At 40.8% G+C, this 18658-nt stretch overlaps 1 protein-coding gene across 2 annotated transcripts in view; it reads right to left on the bottom strand.

Annotated features, from left to right (window-relative positions):
* The window catches only part of vav2 (vav 2 guanine nucleotide exchange factor), a 250899-nt gene that overhangs the window by 73982 nt on the left and 158259 nt on the right, over positions 1-18658 (bottom strand). For both annotated transcript variants that reach the window (XM_080510604.1, XM_080510605.1), the window contains exon 3: positions 10314-10372. In XM_080510604.1, the coding sequence (XP_080366730.1) occupies positions 10314-10372 (59 nt within the window). The remainder of the gene's footprint in view (positions 1-10313; positions 10373-18658) is intronic.

Here is an 18658-nt window from a genome sequence, read left to right as displayed (position 1 = left end):
CAAAATCAAACATATTTAACCTTTGGAATGAGGATAAGACCGTTTAAATGGTTATATAGTTTGAGCTCCATGCACCAAGGCTCCGTTTACAATGTTTAAGTGAAAACCTATTGTCTTTGTGATTTTGTTTCAGAAATATTTTGTTTACACATCAATGTTTGGAGAACAGTGTATGTTTACAATGAAAAGAACACTTTTTTGCATAAACACAACCTAAAACTTCTTCTTCTTGACCCTGCGTCTTGTTGATCTGATTTGAATATAATTTTTGCTCAATTTTAATGGAGTGTTGCTGCTCAACACTCAAAGGTCAAATAAGTCAAAAGGCTGAAACAGCTAATACTGCTAAATAGAGCTAAAACTACAAGAAAAGCTAAACAGGAAAATAACGCAAGAAGCTAGAATTAATAGAAATAATTAAAACAGAATAATGTTTAAAAGAATACAACCTGTGGGAATAGATACTATGACTACAAATACTACAATTGCTTAGAAATAGTTTCAATTAGTAAAACAGTTACAACAAAAATAGCTGGAACAGCTTAAAATGTTTGAGAAAAAAAACAAATACTTTAGAGGAAGGAGCCTCTCGAGGGGCTTGTAGACCCAAACCCAAAGTCTACAAGCTCTTGAAAAACCAGCATCCCTTCCACATGCACTACAGGGGTTTGAAAGATATATTTTGAGGCAATTAATTTCTAAAAAATGTTTTTTATTTAAAGCAAACCAGGAATTAAACAGTTGGCAAAAGGTCAAAAAGTGATTTTCTAATCGGATGAAGGACAATGCAGAAACATTAAGAAATAATAAAGAAAATAAAAATGTAATTGCGATAACAGCGATATAAGTATAGCATTTATTAGAATAACAGAGTGACGAGTGACTGGAGAAGCTCCACATCACCTCGGGCTCCAGGATGAGGAGGAAACCAGCAGGCTCATCTCGGCAGCTCAGTGCTGCCACGTGCCACGTCAATAAACTTTTAAGAGCAGTTCAGGCCTTAAAATTCAGCCATAAAATTTTAAATTCAACACTATAGTTAACAGCGGGGAGGCGAGCGCGGGGGAAATATGATGCCCTCTCTTGAGTGGCTGTATTAAAGTCGAGCAGCTGAAAATACTTTTGTGGTGCGATGAAGTAAAGTGGTAACTGATGTCAGTTCACTAATCAATAGCACTGTTTAAACTCTTATACATTGATTATATGAAATAGGGTAAGTCAAAACCCGTCAGATCCTTCAACCAAACTCATTGACTAAATCAGCTGCATTGTAATTCATGTCTTTAAAAATACATGTTATTCTGCTGCTGTCAAGGAATGACAAAAAGAGAATTAATCTGCAACTTGTTTTATGTTACGAAGATAATTTATTTCAGTGTGGCTGAAAATCGGATTTATTTCATGTGTGGAAGACTTAAAAAGTCTGTTTAAAAAGTTGAATGTTTCAAATGTAAAAGTTATTACAGGACCATTTTAGTGGTCCAGCCCACTCAAAATGTAATTGATGTGTATGTGGCCCCTGAACTCGGGGTTCAAGGGGCCACATACACATGTTCTGTACGTCGGTCTGATTTAAATCACGTCCTTCTTCAAAATGTGAGAAATTTCTGTATCAGAAAGCATAGCTGAACTGCTTTATCTTTTTTGCCCCTCTTTTTTTAGATCATATTTCCCTTCCGTTATGAACAATATCTGTCAGCCGGTTCTATTTGAAAGAGAAGATCATGTAGGGGTCATTTGGAAATCAATGATAGGCGGACAAAGAGAACAAAGGGAAGACGGTGGAGATGGTGCAATGAGACGGGAACTGATACCAACGCCACAGCCTCAGACACCGGAGACCTTCAACGCTCCCAAGCTTTCAAATCCTTGGACGTTTTGTTCGCAGGACAGAATCGCATGGCTGAGATGTTTTTATTGTGTTTCGGCGAAGTGGCCCATCGGTGTGTTTAAGGCCAAATGCCGCACCGTTAACTCACGGAATATAAAAACAGCCAGTAAGCAGAAGTTTGTTTCATGGTCCGGGTCGTGTGCATCTTGGTATGCATGTGTGTGTCCCGAGCTGTGTGACACCAGCTATTAGCCTCGGCGTAATTAAAGCTAGAGGGTGTCAGCCATCAGGTTAATGGATGCTCAGCGATATAGTCAAAGGTCAACTTGTCACTCGCGGGCGGACACACCAAGTCCAACAGCTCCACGCGCTCTGATTCGTTTTAGCCGAGTAACTTCATTAAAACTAGTTTTTCCCAAAAGCTAATTACAAGTAATACCAACACACACACACACACACACACACACACACACACACACACACACATACACAAAAAAAAAGATTTATGAGCTTCCTGGCTCGCCGTTATGAAGCTCCAGAAGGTGAGTCCTCCGGAGCGTAATAACACACCCACGTCTGATGGCCCCCTACAATGAAATGTGCATTATATTATAAGTTAATAATGGAGTCCCGCAGGGCAAAATTTAATTACACAGTAGTTTGTGGAGATGCGCACTCGCATCTATCACCTCCGTGTTGTTTTGCGGAGCCAAGCACTGTCCGATGCTGCCGTTTTCATTTCTCCTAAATGGTGCAACGAGGTGTAATTGAACTATGTTCATAATTTCATCAGAAGCCCTCTGACGGGCCGTCTCCTGGCTATTCCACGCCGCTGCATTATCTTTCCTGCAAGCGCGTTGTTCGGGCCTCTGTTAACCAGGGAGGATGTTGCAATAAAAAAAACAAATCAACTCTCGATTCGGAGCATCCAAAAAGTATTTGTTTGCAGATCTGATTGTTCCAGTAAATCTCCACAGTTCTCCCTGATTTGGCTCATTCGGCTTTACTCTTTTGTTAGTTCGGTGTGAATAAAACTCATTTTTGGGGAAATAATTATTTAGAGGGATATCCAACTTCATCACAGAGACTATTTATGTGCTGCAGCAGGTTACTGTCTATGAAGACTCAGACCCCATTTACACGACGACGACTTCAACGTACAAAAGACAACTTTTGTGTTTCGACTGCAGAACACCAAGTGGAATAATATTACTGTAGAAAGTTTCACTTTAAAAAGTTACCCAACAGCTGATTGAAAAGGTATTCTTTAGCTTTACTTTATTCATTAGCTTTACTTTGTAAAGACGAATTTAACGACCACAGTAGTAATTCTGCAGCAAAACAGCAGGTTGCAATGTTGGCGGACCAGCAGCCACCAAACTGCTAAAACTGGAGGTAATGCCTGCAGGTAAAATATTAATTTCTCCTCTTTCTCTCCTTTATACTGTGTGTGTGCGTGTGTTTCAATATATTACTTGAGCTCAATGTTTCAGTATCACTGGGTATCACTAATACTTTAAATGTGATTCTATCACAGAGAAAATGAGTTTTCACACATCAAAGACTTAAGTAAAAAAAAAAAAAAAAAGTAAATGTTATCTCAAATAAATTAAAATGTCAAAAAATAAATGAAAAAAGGAAGGAAAATCTAAATTGAAACAGAATTTGCTTTTTAAATTAACTAATATTGCACCCACACTTTCTACTAAATTTAAGGCTGGAAAAATGACAAATCTGCAATTTGTGAGTTGCGAGTTTTTGGTTTTATACTTACCAGGAAATTTGCTTTACACAAACCTGGAAGGATTTCCTCTCAGAAACTGCCAAATTTGTGCCCATTATAAACTACTGTTCTTTAAAGTAGATCATGGGCCACATACAGCTCAACTTCATCTTGAGTGGGCTGGGGTAGTCTTTTTTCACATTTCACTGTATTTTGCACCAGAGGTTTTCATTAAAATTGGCTTTATGTTGAGATCGGAGTAATTCTTTGATGTAATTGTTTTTTTTTTAAATAAACGTTTACATCACATATACTCTGCACTCAATCAAAGAACTCTTTTTTACTATTTTACCAGTCCATGTTTATACAAACACACTAAAATTGTTCAATTATAATCAGTGTTTTTTTTGACATTTTTACAATTTGTTTGGTGATTTGATGGGCTGGATTAGAGCTTCTAGTGGGCCTTATGTTTGACACCGCTGGTTTAAAGTATTTTCATACACTTAATTGCTGAAGGCAATAATATCTTTATGGAGGAGGTCGGTGACTATATAAGCTTACAAGCTGCGAGTTGACAGCAGTTGATTTCAGGATTCAAACATTTATAGAAGCAATAGCTTGTGAAAGATATTCCGTGATTAATATCTTGGGAACTAAAATGTGTGTGGGCCTAAAAAGGTTTCATCCACACAGTGATATATACACTGAACATTATCAGGAAAATCTATTGTTCGCTGCACAAAGGTGAGTGCGTGTTGAGTCCAGAGGAGTCAAACTATTTAATTTCTCTGTCAGTACTCATAATTTTTCTTGGGTTTTTCACATTGTGCCTCGGCCAATTCCCCCCTTCCTCCGACGGCTTCAGTGTAATCAACTCCAATCCGTTTGTGATCATGTCGGCGTCCTCTGCACTGTACGGGGAATTGTTGGCACGTGTGCGCCGCACAATGCTGCGGTGAGTTGCTCCCATTGATCAACTCTTGTCAAGCAGCAGAACAACAGTGAGGCTGTTATGTGTGAATGGTCAGCAGTGGAAGCAGTTTCATGTCCCAGGATGCGGATTCTTATCTACAGGGGTCGATATGTTTCTGGAGCTCCAGCCAGCTAGTGCACTTTGTCACTTATTGCGCGATGCCTGTCTATAAAACCCTCCTTTCCCCCCTTTTAAAGGCACTACTATGATCTTCTTTCTCTTTTTTCTTTTCCCCATCAAGCCACTCTCGCTTGTGGAGAGGGAGGGTAAATGTGCACAGATAACATACAAGCAAGAGAGTTATTTCTTGGCACGTGCGAGTCATTTTAACAGTGTTCACGTGTGAAATTAGCACACGAGATGCATTCAAACGCCATGTGTGAAAAATGAGAAGCGGATGTGCAATGTGATAACTGCATACTAATATGTGTGATGGGGCAGAGCTGAGTCTACATGATGAGAAAAGAGAAGGCTGAGCAAATGATTCTTGAAAATATATGTTTATCCCGATCGTGCTGTACACTGCAGTCGCATAATCTGTTTGAAAAAAAAATAAGTAAAAGAACTAAATACACCAATATCTTGCATGTCTACTCAGATGCTCTGATTATTGTCCTTGACACTTTTAGAGAGCCTAAGCGAAATAATGGGAAAGAGGAAATTAACATATATAAATAATATAGACATGCAAAAAAAAAAAAAGGGAGCCAGGCTTAAAACACATAGTTTCAGATTTACATAGAAATGATAGAAACACTGAAAATTATGTTGTTTTTATGCCAGGCCAAGAGTTGGCACTGCTGTTTGTTTGACAACGGCTGTGGTGCGAGTATAAGATATATAAGATATAGTAGTAACAGAACAGCAGTAATCAGTAGTTCACCTACAAAGAAGCTGGTCAGCATCTTATTCCGTGGAAACGGACATCGTTTTCAACATGTTGCAGCGAAAACCATGCATTTTCTCTTCAAGCATTGTCATGTGAATAGGGTCTAAGATGTTGTGAAATTGAGTTGCTTTAAAGCTAGTAAACACAACAAATGCTCGTAATTACAGATATTTTCTAGAAGCAAATTCATGTTACGTAGTTGAGCGTGTGCTAATCTAGCTCTGCGTGATGACTACATCCTTAGAATTTTGTGTGATTATTCTTTGAAAATGACTCATGGAAACTATTGACATCTGAATCACCACAGAGCCTCATACATCAGACATGATTACATAAAAATGAAGTTCCTCTCATAGTGAGCACAGTATCTCCGGCAGCCCCTGTCCTCTCTTGACGGCGAGCCAAGGCTTCTTGCACTCTGCGACCCCGTTTCCCCCCGGGAGCCCGTGACACACACTCAAACAGCAGGGATCAGTGATGAACCGGGACGCGAGCACAGTCGACTTGAAGGTTATGATGGGGTTGGCCGAGGACACAAAAGATAAGCAGTAAGAATAACAGGGCAGTGGGTGACTCCGGGCTTATGCTGCAGATAAGCTGCGAGGACAGGACACACAAAGAGATGAGAACACGAGGTTTCAAAAAGAAGAGGATTAAGAGGTTGTGGTTCGCTTTTGACTGAACGACACGTTCTAACAGCTGTGAGTCATAAAATTCTGCTGATACCTCTGATATTCTATTCTAGCATCTAAATGTGTTTACGGTCTATGCAAATATCCTAAATAGAGTTAGAGGTGAAGAGTTCAAAAAAATCCATGTACAGTTCAAAAAATGTTTAAAGCCATTTTTTTAACCTTTTGGCCACTCTATGTATACAAACTATAATGGACCAGTTTAAAGCCTACACTTCTTTTGTAATGCTAGATTGCTGACACGGTGACAGAGCTGAACTATTGTGGCCTGATTACAGTGAACAGACAAGATCAATGAGCTTCACCAGAACATCAATGGTCAGGCCCGAAGCAATGTTACTCAGAGACTCGATACGGTGAGGAACTTTCCGGCCGTTTGAAACCTCGACGGATGGACCCGTTGTATCTGTGTTCAAACGATTTGGGATCACGGGGTTATTGTGTAAGAATCAAGGCCAACCACTTTAAGGAGCTGAAGCTAGACAAGAGCTTTTAATTCACTATCTTTAAAAAAAAATCCATTATCCAAGTGCTTGTCAATTAGATTGTTGAAGCGCCTTTTACTTCCTGTCTTTAAAAACCTGTTTATTGGAGTGGAAGAAAAAAAAATATTGCCATGTCTGATTGTTCTGTGATCCAATAGTGGTTTTAAATAGGATAAAATGATGTAGATCTTTGGCTTCCACAAGAACAAACAGTTTCATCGAGTGTTAGAGGACTTAGACTTATAACTCGTCCCAACCACCAATATCTTATACTCTTTTATTCAACATAACAGAAATATCATACATCCTGAAGAGGTCAAGTCCATCACATGGTGAGCAGAGAGAGAGAGAGAGAGACGATCACATAAAGTCTCACACTCACACCTTTGGATCAGTTTGACTTCTACAATCCAGTAAGAACATGCACACTGCACCATACTACTATACTATATCAAACTGTAGTCATATACCCTGAATTAGTGTTATATTTGCTGCATTTCTGAGGTGCAGTGAGACACATTAAACACCAGCAAAACTGTGACATAACAGAGTATGATTCATTGCTTATATTAACTAAAATGACTACAAAACAAACAAGTCATGCTGTAAATCTTGGCATTATTATTGTTATTGCAACAAAGACTTTTTTTCCCCCCATTTTTCACACAGTTACACCTGGCTGGGTTTCATCCATCCTCAGAAGAATGACAGGATTTAAAAGAGGACCTTGAGGCTTACTGTTTCATTGACTTCATGACTGTTGCCACTGCAGGCTAAAGTTTTATTCAACCTCCTTTATATGTTGCTCATCAGTGGAAAAAACAGTGCTGACTAACTTATAGCCATTAGAACAACGATCATTCCAGTCGGTCTACGCACATGCATGGATTTTACAGCTGTTGAGGATCGGTTTACACGGCATCGTTTCAAGTGAAAATGCATCATTCCTGCATTTTCTTTGTTTCAAAAAAGTTTTGTGTTTACATGACAATGTTTTAAAAATGATATCAATTGACACAGAAACAGTAGAAACACTGAAAACAATGTCGATAGGATGCAGGACCACGAGTTAGTGCTGTTGGTTATTTTTGTAACTAAATTACACACACCTGCGCAAAGAGAACCAACACACTCCAAACATTAAAAGTGGCGAGTGCGTGGACATTTGTATGGATAAGTTGGATTGTTATTCCAGGTGACTCTAAACTCTCAGTCCCAGGAGAATATGAACTGGGAGTCATGACACTTTAGAGGCCGCCATCGATGTCATTGTCCAACGACTCGCGCATGTGGAGAAGAACGAGTTACTAAGGCGGTAGTATGCAGGGACAGTAGTAGCGCTTCAGAAAAGTTGTGCTTCCAGTGGCTCTGATCAACACCGCCACTTTCACTTGAAAACATTGTTGTGTAAACGGGGCTTAAGAATGAGTTTCAGGAACCATCAACGTCTTTTGAATGATCACTTAAAATGTGGTTCAGGAAAACTACAGGTTGGTGCACTGAGTTTGCTGCCCGTTAAACTAGTAGAAATGTAATGGTTGTAATTTCCCAGTATCCTTTGAAGAATTGTCCATTATCAACACACTTCCGGGAGATTTTAAAGCAAATCCAGGAAGAATCAGAAGTCTGGCCCTCATAGTCTACTGAGAGAACTACTGTGGCAGCTACTTTCTGATGGATGGAGGGATGCTTTTGGTTATTGTCTGTTTCTTAAAGTCATTTCTACAAGTTTTGAAGGTCTCCACTCATAAGAGCAAAGTCTTTGGTAATGTTTTGTCATCTCCTGTATTCTTCATCCACCATTGAATGTTTTGGCTTCTCTCCTTTTTTTCCACATAGTTGCCAATTTGATAAATAGAAATAAAACACTTGATCACAATAACAAAATTTGTTGCAGAGGTGCTCACGAGAATTAAAAAAACAGAATGAATAGTTAGATTTTTTGAGGTTCGTTTTTTCACCCCAGTTTTAATATAAATGGTGACTTTTTGAACCAAATGTTTCTCCAGTGCCTTTGTTGTGAAAAACAAATCTACTTTTCTCAAGATACTGGTATCAGTAACGGGTGATATTACATGCAAAGAGCAAGTTATTAATTTAACTTAAACTTAGAAATGCCACTTTAATTTAATTTCAGTACTCCTCAAGCTACAATTAACAGGCGTTTTGCAGACGGCTCTGACTAGTTCAGCTCACCTCTGGTTTTTGAACGCTCTCTTCACGCCCTTGCTCAGTATCCAAATAAATACATGCCTCGTGTGGACGCCATTATACGTTTCCTTTTTCTATGAGGTTTTCCAGAAGACATCTGAATAGCGGTGCTAAAAGAATATAGTATAACAAACCAAAGAGCACATTTAAATGTGGAGTTAGGTACAGTATCTGGTCTATATCTTAGTAAACCTTGCATATATTCACAGCTGAACTTAATCTGTTGCTGTTCATCACCAAACACCTATTTTTAGCTGGGGTGTGAACTTCAAACGATATGCGCTGAAAACCACTTTGCAACCTTATTCTAAAAGGTGGGATATGTGACAGATAAAGTGTGTAAGCAGACCTGGAGGGCAGGAGCACTGCACCTATATGGTGCCCGACCTACACGGAATGTGTTGAATGACTTATAGCTTTTGTCAGGCCTGCACACAGATGACAGGAGCTTCAAAGTGAGATAGAAAAGGTCTGACAAGTCGGTGCGGTGAGAGTACACGTCATTCATAATGTCATTCAGCAGTATAGGATGTGTAAGGTAGGATTAGCTTGACCAAACCTGCACATCCCCATTAGCATTATCTTTGTGTACCGTTTATAAACTCTCACTTTCTTAATCAAGCCAGGAGTCAAATTTCACCTCGCTTAATAAAGTCATCCTTTATCGATCACTTGTCACCCGGTAAAAGAGAAAGAAGAGGTGAGTGTCACCTGTGGGTGACAGCGTTGGGGGGGGTGGTTATCTAAACGCTTGTTAAAGGATGTAAATAAAATGTGGAAGTCCCAGGAGAATTAGGGTGCCATTGTTGATATTATCCATATACTTGCACATACATGTGCAGAGGAACTATTTATTAAAGTCTTCTAGGTAACTTGAGTTGAAAGATGCATTCAGTGATTCACACGGAGGGAAAAATAAACAAATAAATAGTAAAAAAAAACACAACTAAAATGGTCAGTGAATAGACCAGAACTTGTCTTTATTAACAACTTGGGTCTTTCTCTCCATTTCTCTCCCTCCTTTCTTTCCCTGGCAGGAGTCCTAACGAGTCCTCTCCATCAACTCATTACTCAGACAGATAAAAAAATGGCTTTTCATGCGGCGTCGGTGAGCCACCGAGCTCCGAACGTGGCGAGCAAATGAACAGAAATCAGAAGCTCATCCAGGGGGCCGATAAAGAAATGCGAAGGATTTCCTCATACTCACTATTACTGCTGGCTTACAGAACGACTTCACGTGCATACAATAACGGAGCCGTTTGAGTGACAGATGGAAATGTGTGCAGGATTACTTTGCCTCGCAAGATAATGGTGACTAAAAGCTGCAGCTAATTGCCTAAAATGTAAATTGGCTTTTAAATGAGCAGCAGATGTTAATGGCCACATCCATTTTAATAGGGGCCACTAAGAAAACGTGGGATATGTCCATCCAGATGGTTTCCTGTGACACAGAGTGATTCTGTTGTACAAATGCTGAATGAAAAAAGGAACAAATTAGAATCGTACCTGATGCCTTTGATTTGTGCAATGCTGTGGTGGGAGATCCTCGACAGAGCTGAGATAACCTGAAATAAACAAAGAGAAAGAGATGTTTAAGAGACAATGAGTCCAGATTAATCGGTTAGTGTTTTATCCATGTGTGAGACTGCATCGGCAACTGACAGGCTGCTTCCTCGTAGCAGCACTCAAGTAGGATATTCTAAAAACAGAGACATGTAGGAAGCCAGCACAGTTCATCAGAATGTTTTTCAAGAAAGTCAGAGCAAGGTAGAACAGAGACTGTGTCAGAAAAAAAACCTGATGTGATCACTTCACTAGAGCAATGCACAACCATCTACCCAATCATGTGTATATTGACCTGCACCGACCCACGGCTGCTGCTGCTGCTGCTGCTGCTAGCAGGGATAACTAGCTAACTGTTTAGGGCTTATCCTGCCTGGTCTGACAAGATAAAAAAGCCCATCACAACAACACGATATGGTGCCACATAACTTTACATTATTTAAAAGTAAAGGGTTCAGGAAGTCAATGGAATAAGTTGAGTCTGAACACACCACGATGTAAAATGCTAATTTAAATTGTACTGCATAACGCCGAGCGTCTCGCTTATCAGCAGCGAATTTAAATCTGAGATAATTCTTAAAGATTGCGCTTCAAGTCTTCATATGTCTCAATAGATGCAATCGATTTTGGGGTCAGCGTTATAAAAGTTCAGGCCCTGTTTTCTGGGTGTCTGTTTACACAACAACAATGCTCGGAGCCACTGGAAGCAGTACTTTTTGAAAATGCTCCAAGTCAGTGTAGGCGGGGACAAAAATTTAAATCTTTCGAAAAACACTGCTCCTGCATGTATGCACGAGCCAATGCCATAGTAAATAGTTCTTCTGCAGATGGGCGAGTAGATGGAAAATAACAACAATGGTGGCTTCTGGAGTGTCATGACGCCCAGTCCATAAAACCTTTAGATGTAATTATACTTGAAAAGTTGTTGTGTAATCGGGGGCCAAATAATGTGAAATTTGGAATGTTTGGTGAGTATATTACTCTTTTTTTTTTTTCTTTTTTTTTTTTTTTCTTGTTTAACAATTCCAGTCAGCTTGTCTTCATGGAAATGTTTCTTTAATCAACAGAACACCCCCAGTTAGAATTGAATTAGAGAAATCCAGCTTGTGTACTACGGAACCTCAGAGTTTCTTCAAAAACTCTTCAAATTGTTCCAAGACTATTCCTGATTGTCCCAACAAAGATTCAACATATTCGCACGTGGATTCTGATAGAATGTCTGCCAGGACGTGTGCAAAAACAACCTTTTGTTCAGCTGGAGTCAAAATCAGCAAGCCTCTAAACGAACTGACAGTGATCCTAAAGTCAAGGGCCATCACCTGCGGAACATGATCGGTACTCAAGTACTCAACATGCAATTCACGGGAGTCAAACTATTCTGTGGCACAAGAGCAAATAGATCCTTCACAACTTGGCACAAGCGACTGTGAGCTGGTTCTCTACATGTTTTACAGACAAATGAACACAATCGATGCAATAAGATTTCCTGCAGGGGAGGACATCCAGTACAAGTTCCAGATGGTGCTCGACGTGTGAGAAAAGGTTGTTCAAGGCAACGCGAGAGCCCTGCGACTGATGTAACAGTGTGCAAGGTGACTGCTTTGAAGGGAATGGTGGCCAAGTTCTCATCAGAAATGTGTGTGTATGTGTGTGTTTATTTTTAATTGGTTCAGTATTGAAACTGTTTCGTCACAACAATTACAAGAGACACGTTGCACGTGGAAGCAAGAGCAAGCCGTCCAAGGAAATAATACGCAGAGTTTTGATCTTCTTTATTAGGCTCAAGGATCAATGTTTTTATTGAGAAAATAAGATCGGGCCACGCATGTCCACGGGGGTCTAGATGCTTTAGTGACCTGGTTCAACACCTGTCATTGGCTGGGCTTCGGATCCTGCACAGTGACACAAGTGTTGCTTTGTTTTCACAGCACTGAAACTAAAATCTCCTCCTAGCTTTTGAAGTGAAGCATAGAGGACAAAAAATATAATTATAGGATAAAACTGATCCATTCTTTTATTCAAAGGAAACAGACAAGAATTATATTCTTCACTGTTGGCGCTGATCTTTCACTCCCACTCCAGATGTGAAGAAACCAAATCACCCCAAAGTAACAAAAAGCAACACAGTGATCATTTAACCGTCTTAAAACTACACCATGTGTGCTACAAGAGAAACAGACTCATTTCATTCTACATGGGCTGTTTTCAGAGGATGATAATTGACCATTTCTTGTGTGTTTCTTAGCAACCCCGCGCAGGACACGCAACATGTTATTAGAGGCATTAGACAACATGCAGTGTTCTGTTACACATGGTTAGGTGTATGTGAACTCGTACAGACACAGGTACAGTACATCACCCACACCCTTCTATTTCTTTCTTGCATCTTTGTAGCAAAAGGTTAAATGTGTGTATTTAAGCAGATTTAATGCTGCTTGGGAGTGACACGCATGTGGGCTTATGGCTGAGGACTACAGATGGCGCGCTTGCAGTCTCAACAGAGGCTGGATCAGGATGATGAGGGGAAAGCCACACACACACACACACACACACACACACACACACACACACACACACACACACACACACACACACACACACACACACACACGTATAAACACACATGCCACAGAACAGAAACCCGGTCTCCTACGCCTCATTACCCACTCTTGGGTGTATTTCGGGTTGCAGCACTGTAGCGGTGCCAGATGTCGCCTTGACAGGGAGGAGAAAATTGTTATCTCAACCCCTCTTTCCCGGCAGGTGCGACGTCCCCGGGCTCTCATCAAACTCCCTCCTCTCCAAAACACACGCACACACACACACACACACACACACACACACACACACACACACACACACACACACACACACACACACACACACACACACACACACACACACACACACACACACACACACACACACACACACACACACACACACACACACACACACACACACACACACACACACACAATGTGAGCACCTCGGTTTTGAAAATGTAAGTGCAGGGTCATGTGAAGAGTCAACCACCTCTGTGGAGTGCGTGCTGTTGACCGACCACCCTTCGCTCTCTCTATTCAAGGAATGTTTACCATAATCGAGAGCAGAGAGATTACACAGAGCGCTGTCATGGAGTACGTATACATCACTTTCATTCATGTCGAGGGGAAACCTCGACGAGACGATAAGGGGTTGTTTCTCCGTGCCGCTAAAGACCCGTGTAATAGGCAGTCGTGTTCACGCCTAATGGTTCCAATATGGGGTCAGTCTCCCATTACACACCTCCTTAACATCCACTCTAACTGCTTTGTGCAGATAGAGACTGAAAAGAAACCAGGGCCAGACAGAGATGGATAAAGAGGTATGGAGGGGAGAGGAGAACAATGGAGTGCTAATTTCGCTCGATGTCTCTCTTTGGCCGGTGGTTGGGCTGTTTAAGGAATCACTGTGGACAAAGGCATTGTGCAGCCCGGTGGCACCCTGCCCACCTGCCCCACGCTGCAGGGAGGAACCACATATGGCACCCGGCCCCGGCCTTATTAACTCCCATTTTTTTCCCCAGTCCTATTAGCCATCAATGTCTTTGTGATAGCATGACAAGAGACATGCTTTTAAAAGACACGGCAAACTTTGAACTGGGAACGAAACATTTAGATGAAGGCAAAGTTTGGTATTTAATTGGAATTAACATTTGAGGGTGGCCACGTGCGATCAGCTGCGGTGGGATCCAGATCAACGCAGCTGCGCTCCAGCCAGGTTCGCCCAGGTTCAATGGAGAGTGGGAGCTGCTGGCATCCAGCCAAAAAGGTCACAGTGGGGCCAGAAGCCCACCCTGCTCTGGAGGGGGGGGGGGGGGATGACGTGTGTGCCAGCACTAAACACGCGAATGTGCCTTTCACACATCGCAGGGTAAAGTCATTTAATATTAACTCTCTTCTTTCCTCAACCTTAAGGAGTTTCTTTTCCCATCCATGTTAACCTATACAACCTAATGTGAAAAATGTGTCACTGTTCAGAGGGATCGCGGGGGATTTCTGACGCCCTCTGGCTTCGATTAGGAACCTCATATTGGGGGCAGCTGGAACAAGGTGCCGACAACCACCTTTTTTTTATTTTTCATTGGCCTAATTAGTTACAGTGTAATTGTTTGAAAATATGACTCATATTCAATGAAGCTTGAAACATTTTGTTAAAGAAAATGCAATAATCTACAAAGTATCTGAGCTCAGTGCCAATTGGACGCAATAAAAGAGAAACTCGGAATTGAATTACACACTGACATGCTGGTGGTCGCATATTTGGTTCATAATATGTCAAATATGTTTAAGAACTGACGAGTCTTGGAGACTTTACTCCAGAACCATAATGTTCTAATATGTGCAGGCTTATCTGAAAAAGACACTTTAATAATAAAGTATCCTGCTCTAATACATGTAAATATTGCTGAGCATTAATGGAGCTTTAACAGATGTGTGAGTCACTCACACCGTGTGCACTAATGAACCGTCACAGATGTTGATTTTTGAACTGTGCACTGATGAGACACTGGACGGTTTCCTCTCTTTTTATTTCGCATTTCTAACACTGGATACCGCAGGACACTTTTCTCTGTGGCCTCAATTCATCATAAGGCAGCATTTCCACTTTTTCTTGATATTTGGCTGATTGAGTTGCGTGATTGGTGAACATTTAGCTTTAGAGCTGTGTTCATTGATAACAGATTTTAGAAGAGATTTTAACTCCACATGAATGCTTGTCTTTTTTGCTGAGCTGCCCGAGGGTGGGAGTATCACATACATTGATTTCCAATCTTATTCTACTTAAACAAAATATGATCTATATCCTTGAATACTATTTCACTGTAGATTTTGTTAATTTTCTCCAATGAGGCATAATCTTTTTTTAGCAGATCAATAAACTCCTCTAAATCTTATGAAGAATTGAAGTCTTTTGAACAGTAAAAAAAAAAAAATGTCTTTGTTTACATTTGTATTTCACGTTTCAGCTTTTTTTGGACTAAATTTTGAATTTTGACATTTGAGCAAGCTGAAATCTTCAAAAAGGCACCTTTGTAATCCTGTGCGATATACAAAGACGTCCTTTCAGTTTAAAGAGACAGTTTCTCTCGACACAGACTCCTTTCATCTGTCTTTATTATGTTCCTCCTCTTGCTCCCCAGGCTTTGCTTAAAGGCGACCTGTGTGTCTTTCTGTTTCTGTTTCCCTCTCTGGCTCTGATACACTCTCCTCACCCTCTCTTGATCCTATGCTTCTCTCAAAGCCTCTGAGTCTACATATTATTAATTTCCCTCTCATCTCATGCTCCCCGGGGGGTCTGAAGTCTCCGGCAGGCCAGAAAATAAAGCCTCTTTCGCCCCATCTAGGAATATGGAGGAGTCAAGTCACATGATAGAGAGATAGCCGTGGGTTTCTAAAGCCCCAATATGTTACCTCCAAACGTCAAACCACTCAGCGTCCTTTTACCCGCCCATGACCCTTTTTGTCAGTCAGTCAGGAGGATGTAATTGAGGATGCGTGTTAAAGTGAGACATCCGCACTGATGCTCTCAGTTTCTGCACGAGACCGACTTGAAAGACTTACACTTCATTTACCATATGTGTGTGTGTGTGTGTGTGTGTGTGTGTGTAGGCAGGAAAGAAGGGAGCTAGGATAGGGATTGCATTTATGGATTAACGGGGAAGTCAACGCCAAGTGTTTGCAAACACACGCCAACCTTACATGTCTCGCCTCATGAAGCCTCCGCCCCAGATGGGTGCCAAGGCGACGCCACATGTGACCAGCCCCCGTCCCCGCTCCCACCCCAGCCAATCCCAAGACCTGCGGGACTCTGAACATGCGCGGTCATCGGTTACAGTGCAGATCCAATCAAACCTGCAGCCATATGCTATCAACAGTGGGAAGGCCATCCTGTGATCTGATTAAGATCTGCATGCAGACGCAAGGACACCATTGACAGGCCGTCACCAAACACCCACCACACTGTCCATTCTGTTTATGTCCCCACGCAGCTATGACATGATTATGTCTCACGCTGCAAATCAATGCATGAGCTGGAAGTGATCCAAGAAAGAGGTGGAATTAATGACAGATTCATCACATTACTTTTATTCCCCCTTGTTTCCTGTTTATGGGCTGTAACGGCAACCTTCATGATGGTGTGATGTATTATGAAGCATTCACACTGACGGGGAAGCGTTGCTCAGCTTATGCCACCCTGCCAAAGTGGTAGGCATGAAGCAAAAAGGGGCACCGAGTGGGAGAGCGGAGAACAGATGGTTGTGTGGGAACCCTGCGTGCCCATCAATAATAGACAGACAGAGGAGGGTCGGCTGTGTGTGTGTGTGTGTGTGTGTGTGTGTGTGTGTGTGTGTGTGTGTGTGTGTGTGTGTGTGTGTGTGTGTGTGTGTGTGTATGTTGCACTGTCCCACTGCCTCCAGGGCTTTCTGCCTTTTACAAACCTCTTATTCTCTGTCCCTTTTCTTTGGCTCAGCTTGTTTTCTTTTTTCTTTGCGATACAATCTCACTCCACTTTTTTGTTCATTTGCCACTTGAGCCGCTACACTTCAAATTCGATCAACCACACAAGAGTCCCATTGGCAATAAATTCACAAAAACATCAATATAAAATTATGATAAATCTGATCTTCACCATGTGTTCTAAACGCTTTCATCTCCAAGCAAGTTGAATACATTGCTACACTGCAAATCACCAATGTCCCATGAACAGCCCATGTTTCTAAAACACCATGCATAAAGTAGAAGACTATACAATGTCTTAGGCCCTTTTAACGCAATGTTTTACCGTCAAAATGAACAGCTCTCAGCGTGTTTTTGGTGTCTGTTTACACAACATAATTTATGCCATTGCTGTGCAAATGGACGTCACTTTCAAAACCTATCTGAAGTGTTTTTGTCACGCAAATGCAGAATTTATGCATTTTCACTTGAAATGTTGCTGTGTAAGCTGGGCCTTCGCCACATTCCCTAAACACTTCACATTAAATGCATTATTTTGCACCAAAAATGTAACAAATTGAGATTGATTTTATCACTTATTTATTTAATCACTATACACATTGCAATTTTCTGTAGACTATGCATCGGTTAAGTCATGTTCCCCCAAACACCGATCCTTTCAAGCCAGACCTGCGCTCTCTGGCCTCAGTTGATGCTTTTAAAAAGCAACTGAAAACTTTTTTGCTTCAGCAAGTATTTTACACTGAGCTGACCTGCACTGTGTTTCTACATTTTAAGCATTTTTATATCTCCCTATTTATCTACTTGAGTTTCATGTATCCTTAGCACTGCAAAACATTTTTAGACTACTGACTGTGTTGTTTACATCTTTGCATTTTAAGCTCTTAAATTGTGTGCCTGATCGCATGATGTTTTAGATATACCTGCTCCTGTGAAGCACTTTGTGACCGCTGTCTGTGAAAAGTCTATGTAAATAAAGTTTACTTACTTACACTTGAAATCCACTGGTGGACCATGGTTCAATATAGCCAAGATATTTAAACACATTGCAACTAATAATAAAGATTTAATTAAGGCCCATGAATGCCTCACATGGGTGAGTAGATTCTATGATTTACAGAGCTTCAAAAATAACTGCATGAACATTTGTATAAGCTTTAATTGACCAATGTTCCCTTAGTACTTCATATATTGATGAATATTGAAATCTACCAGAGCTCCTTCAACACAAGAACAGATATTGTGACACACAAGCCTATTCAGGTTTTTATATGATAATGTGTGAAGTAAGTGTCATACGCTCAACTTTAATATGAGTTCATTTTATGTTTTGCAACCCTTGAAAATATTAAATACAATTAGTTAAATCCCATTTCCCATAATTGTGGGTTTTTTGTTGTTTTTATTTTCAGCTTTGTTGTACTGCTGCTTTGTGTAAACGAGCTAATAAAAGCTCTGCTGCGAAAAAAAAAAGTAAAAAAGGGAGTGAAAAAGCCAAATTCAAAACAGGCCCCAAAACCTTCAATAGAGCAACTGAAACAAATGACATTAATAAACATGGTAAAAGGAGGGGGGGGGGGGGGCATTAAATCCACCATAAATATCGCTGAATACAACAATATTGGCACGGCGCTCAGTTAATTGGGCTTGGAGCCAGGCATTAAACACATACAGTTAGTCCCACAAAGGCACTGATGCCAACAAACCACTACAATCCATAACCATGAACACAGAAAAGCGTCATGAGCTTTGTGAATCATAAGAATACACATAACTGTGTAAATA

This window comes from Blennius ocellaris, assembly GCF_963422515.1.
Source record: "Blennius ocellaris genome assembly, chromosome: 15".
Taxonomy (NCBI): Eukaryota; Metazoa; Chordata; class Actinopteri; order Blenniiformes; family Blenniidae; genus Blennius; species Blennius ocellaris.
Note: the sequence above shows the minus strand (reverse complement) of the source record. Positions and strands in the feature narration are given on the sequence as shown.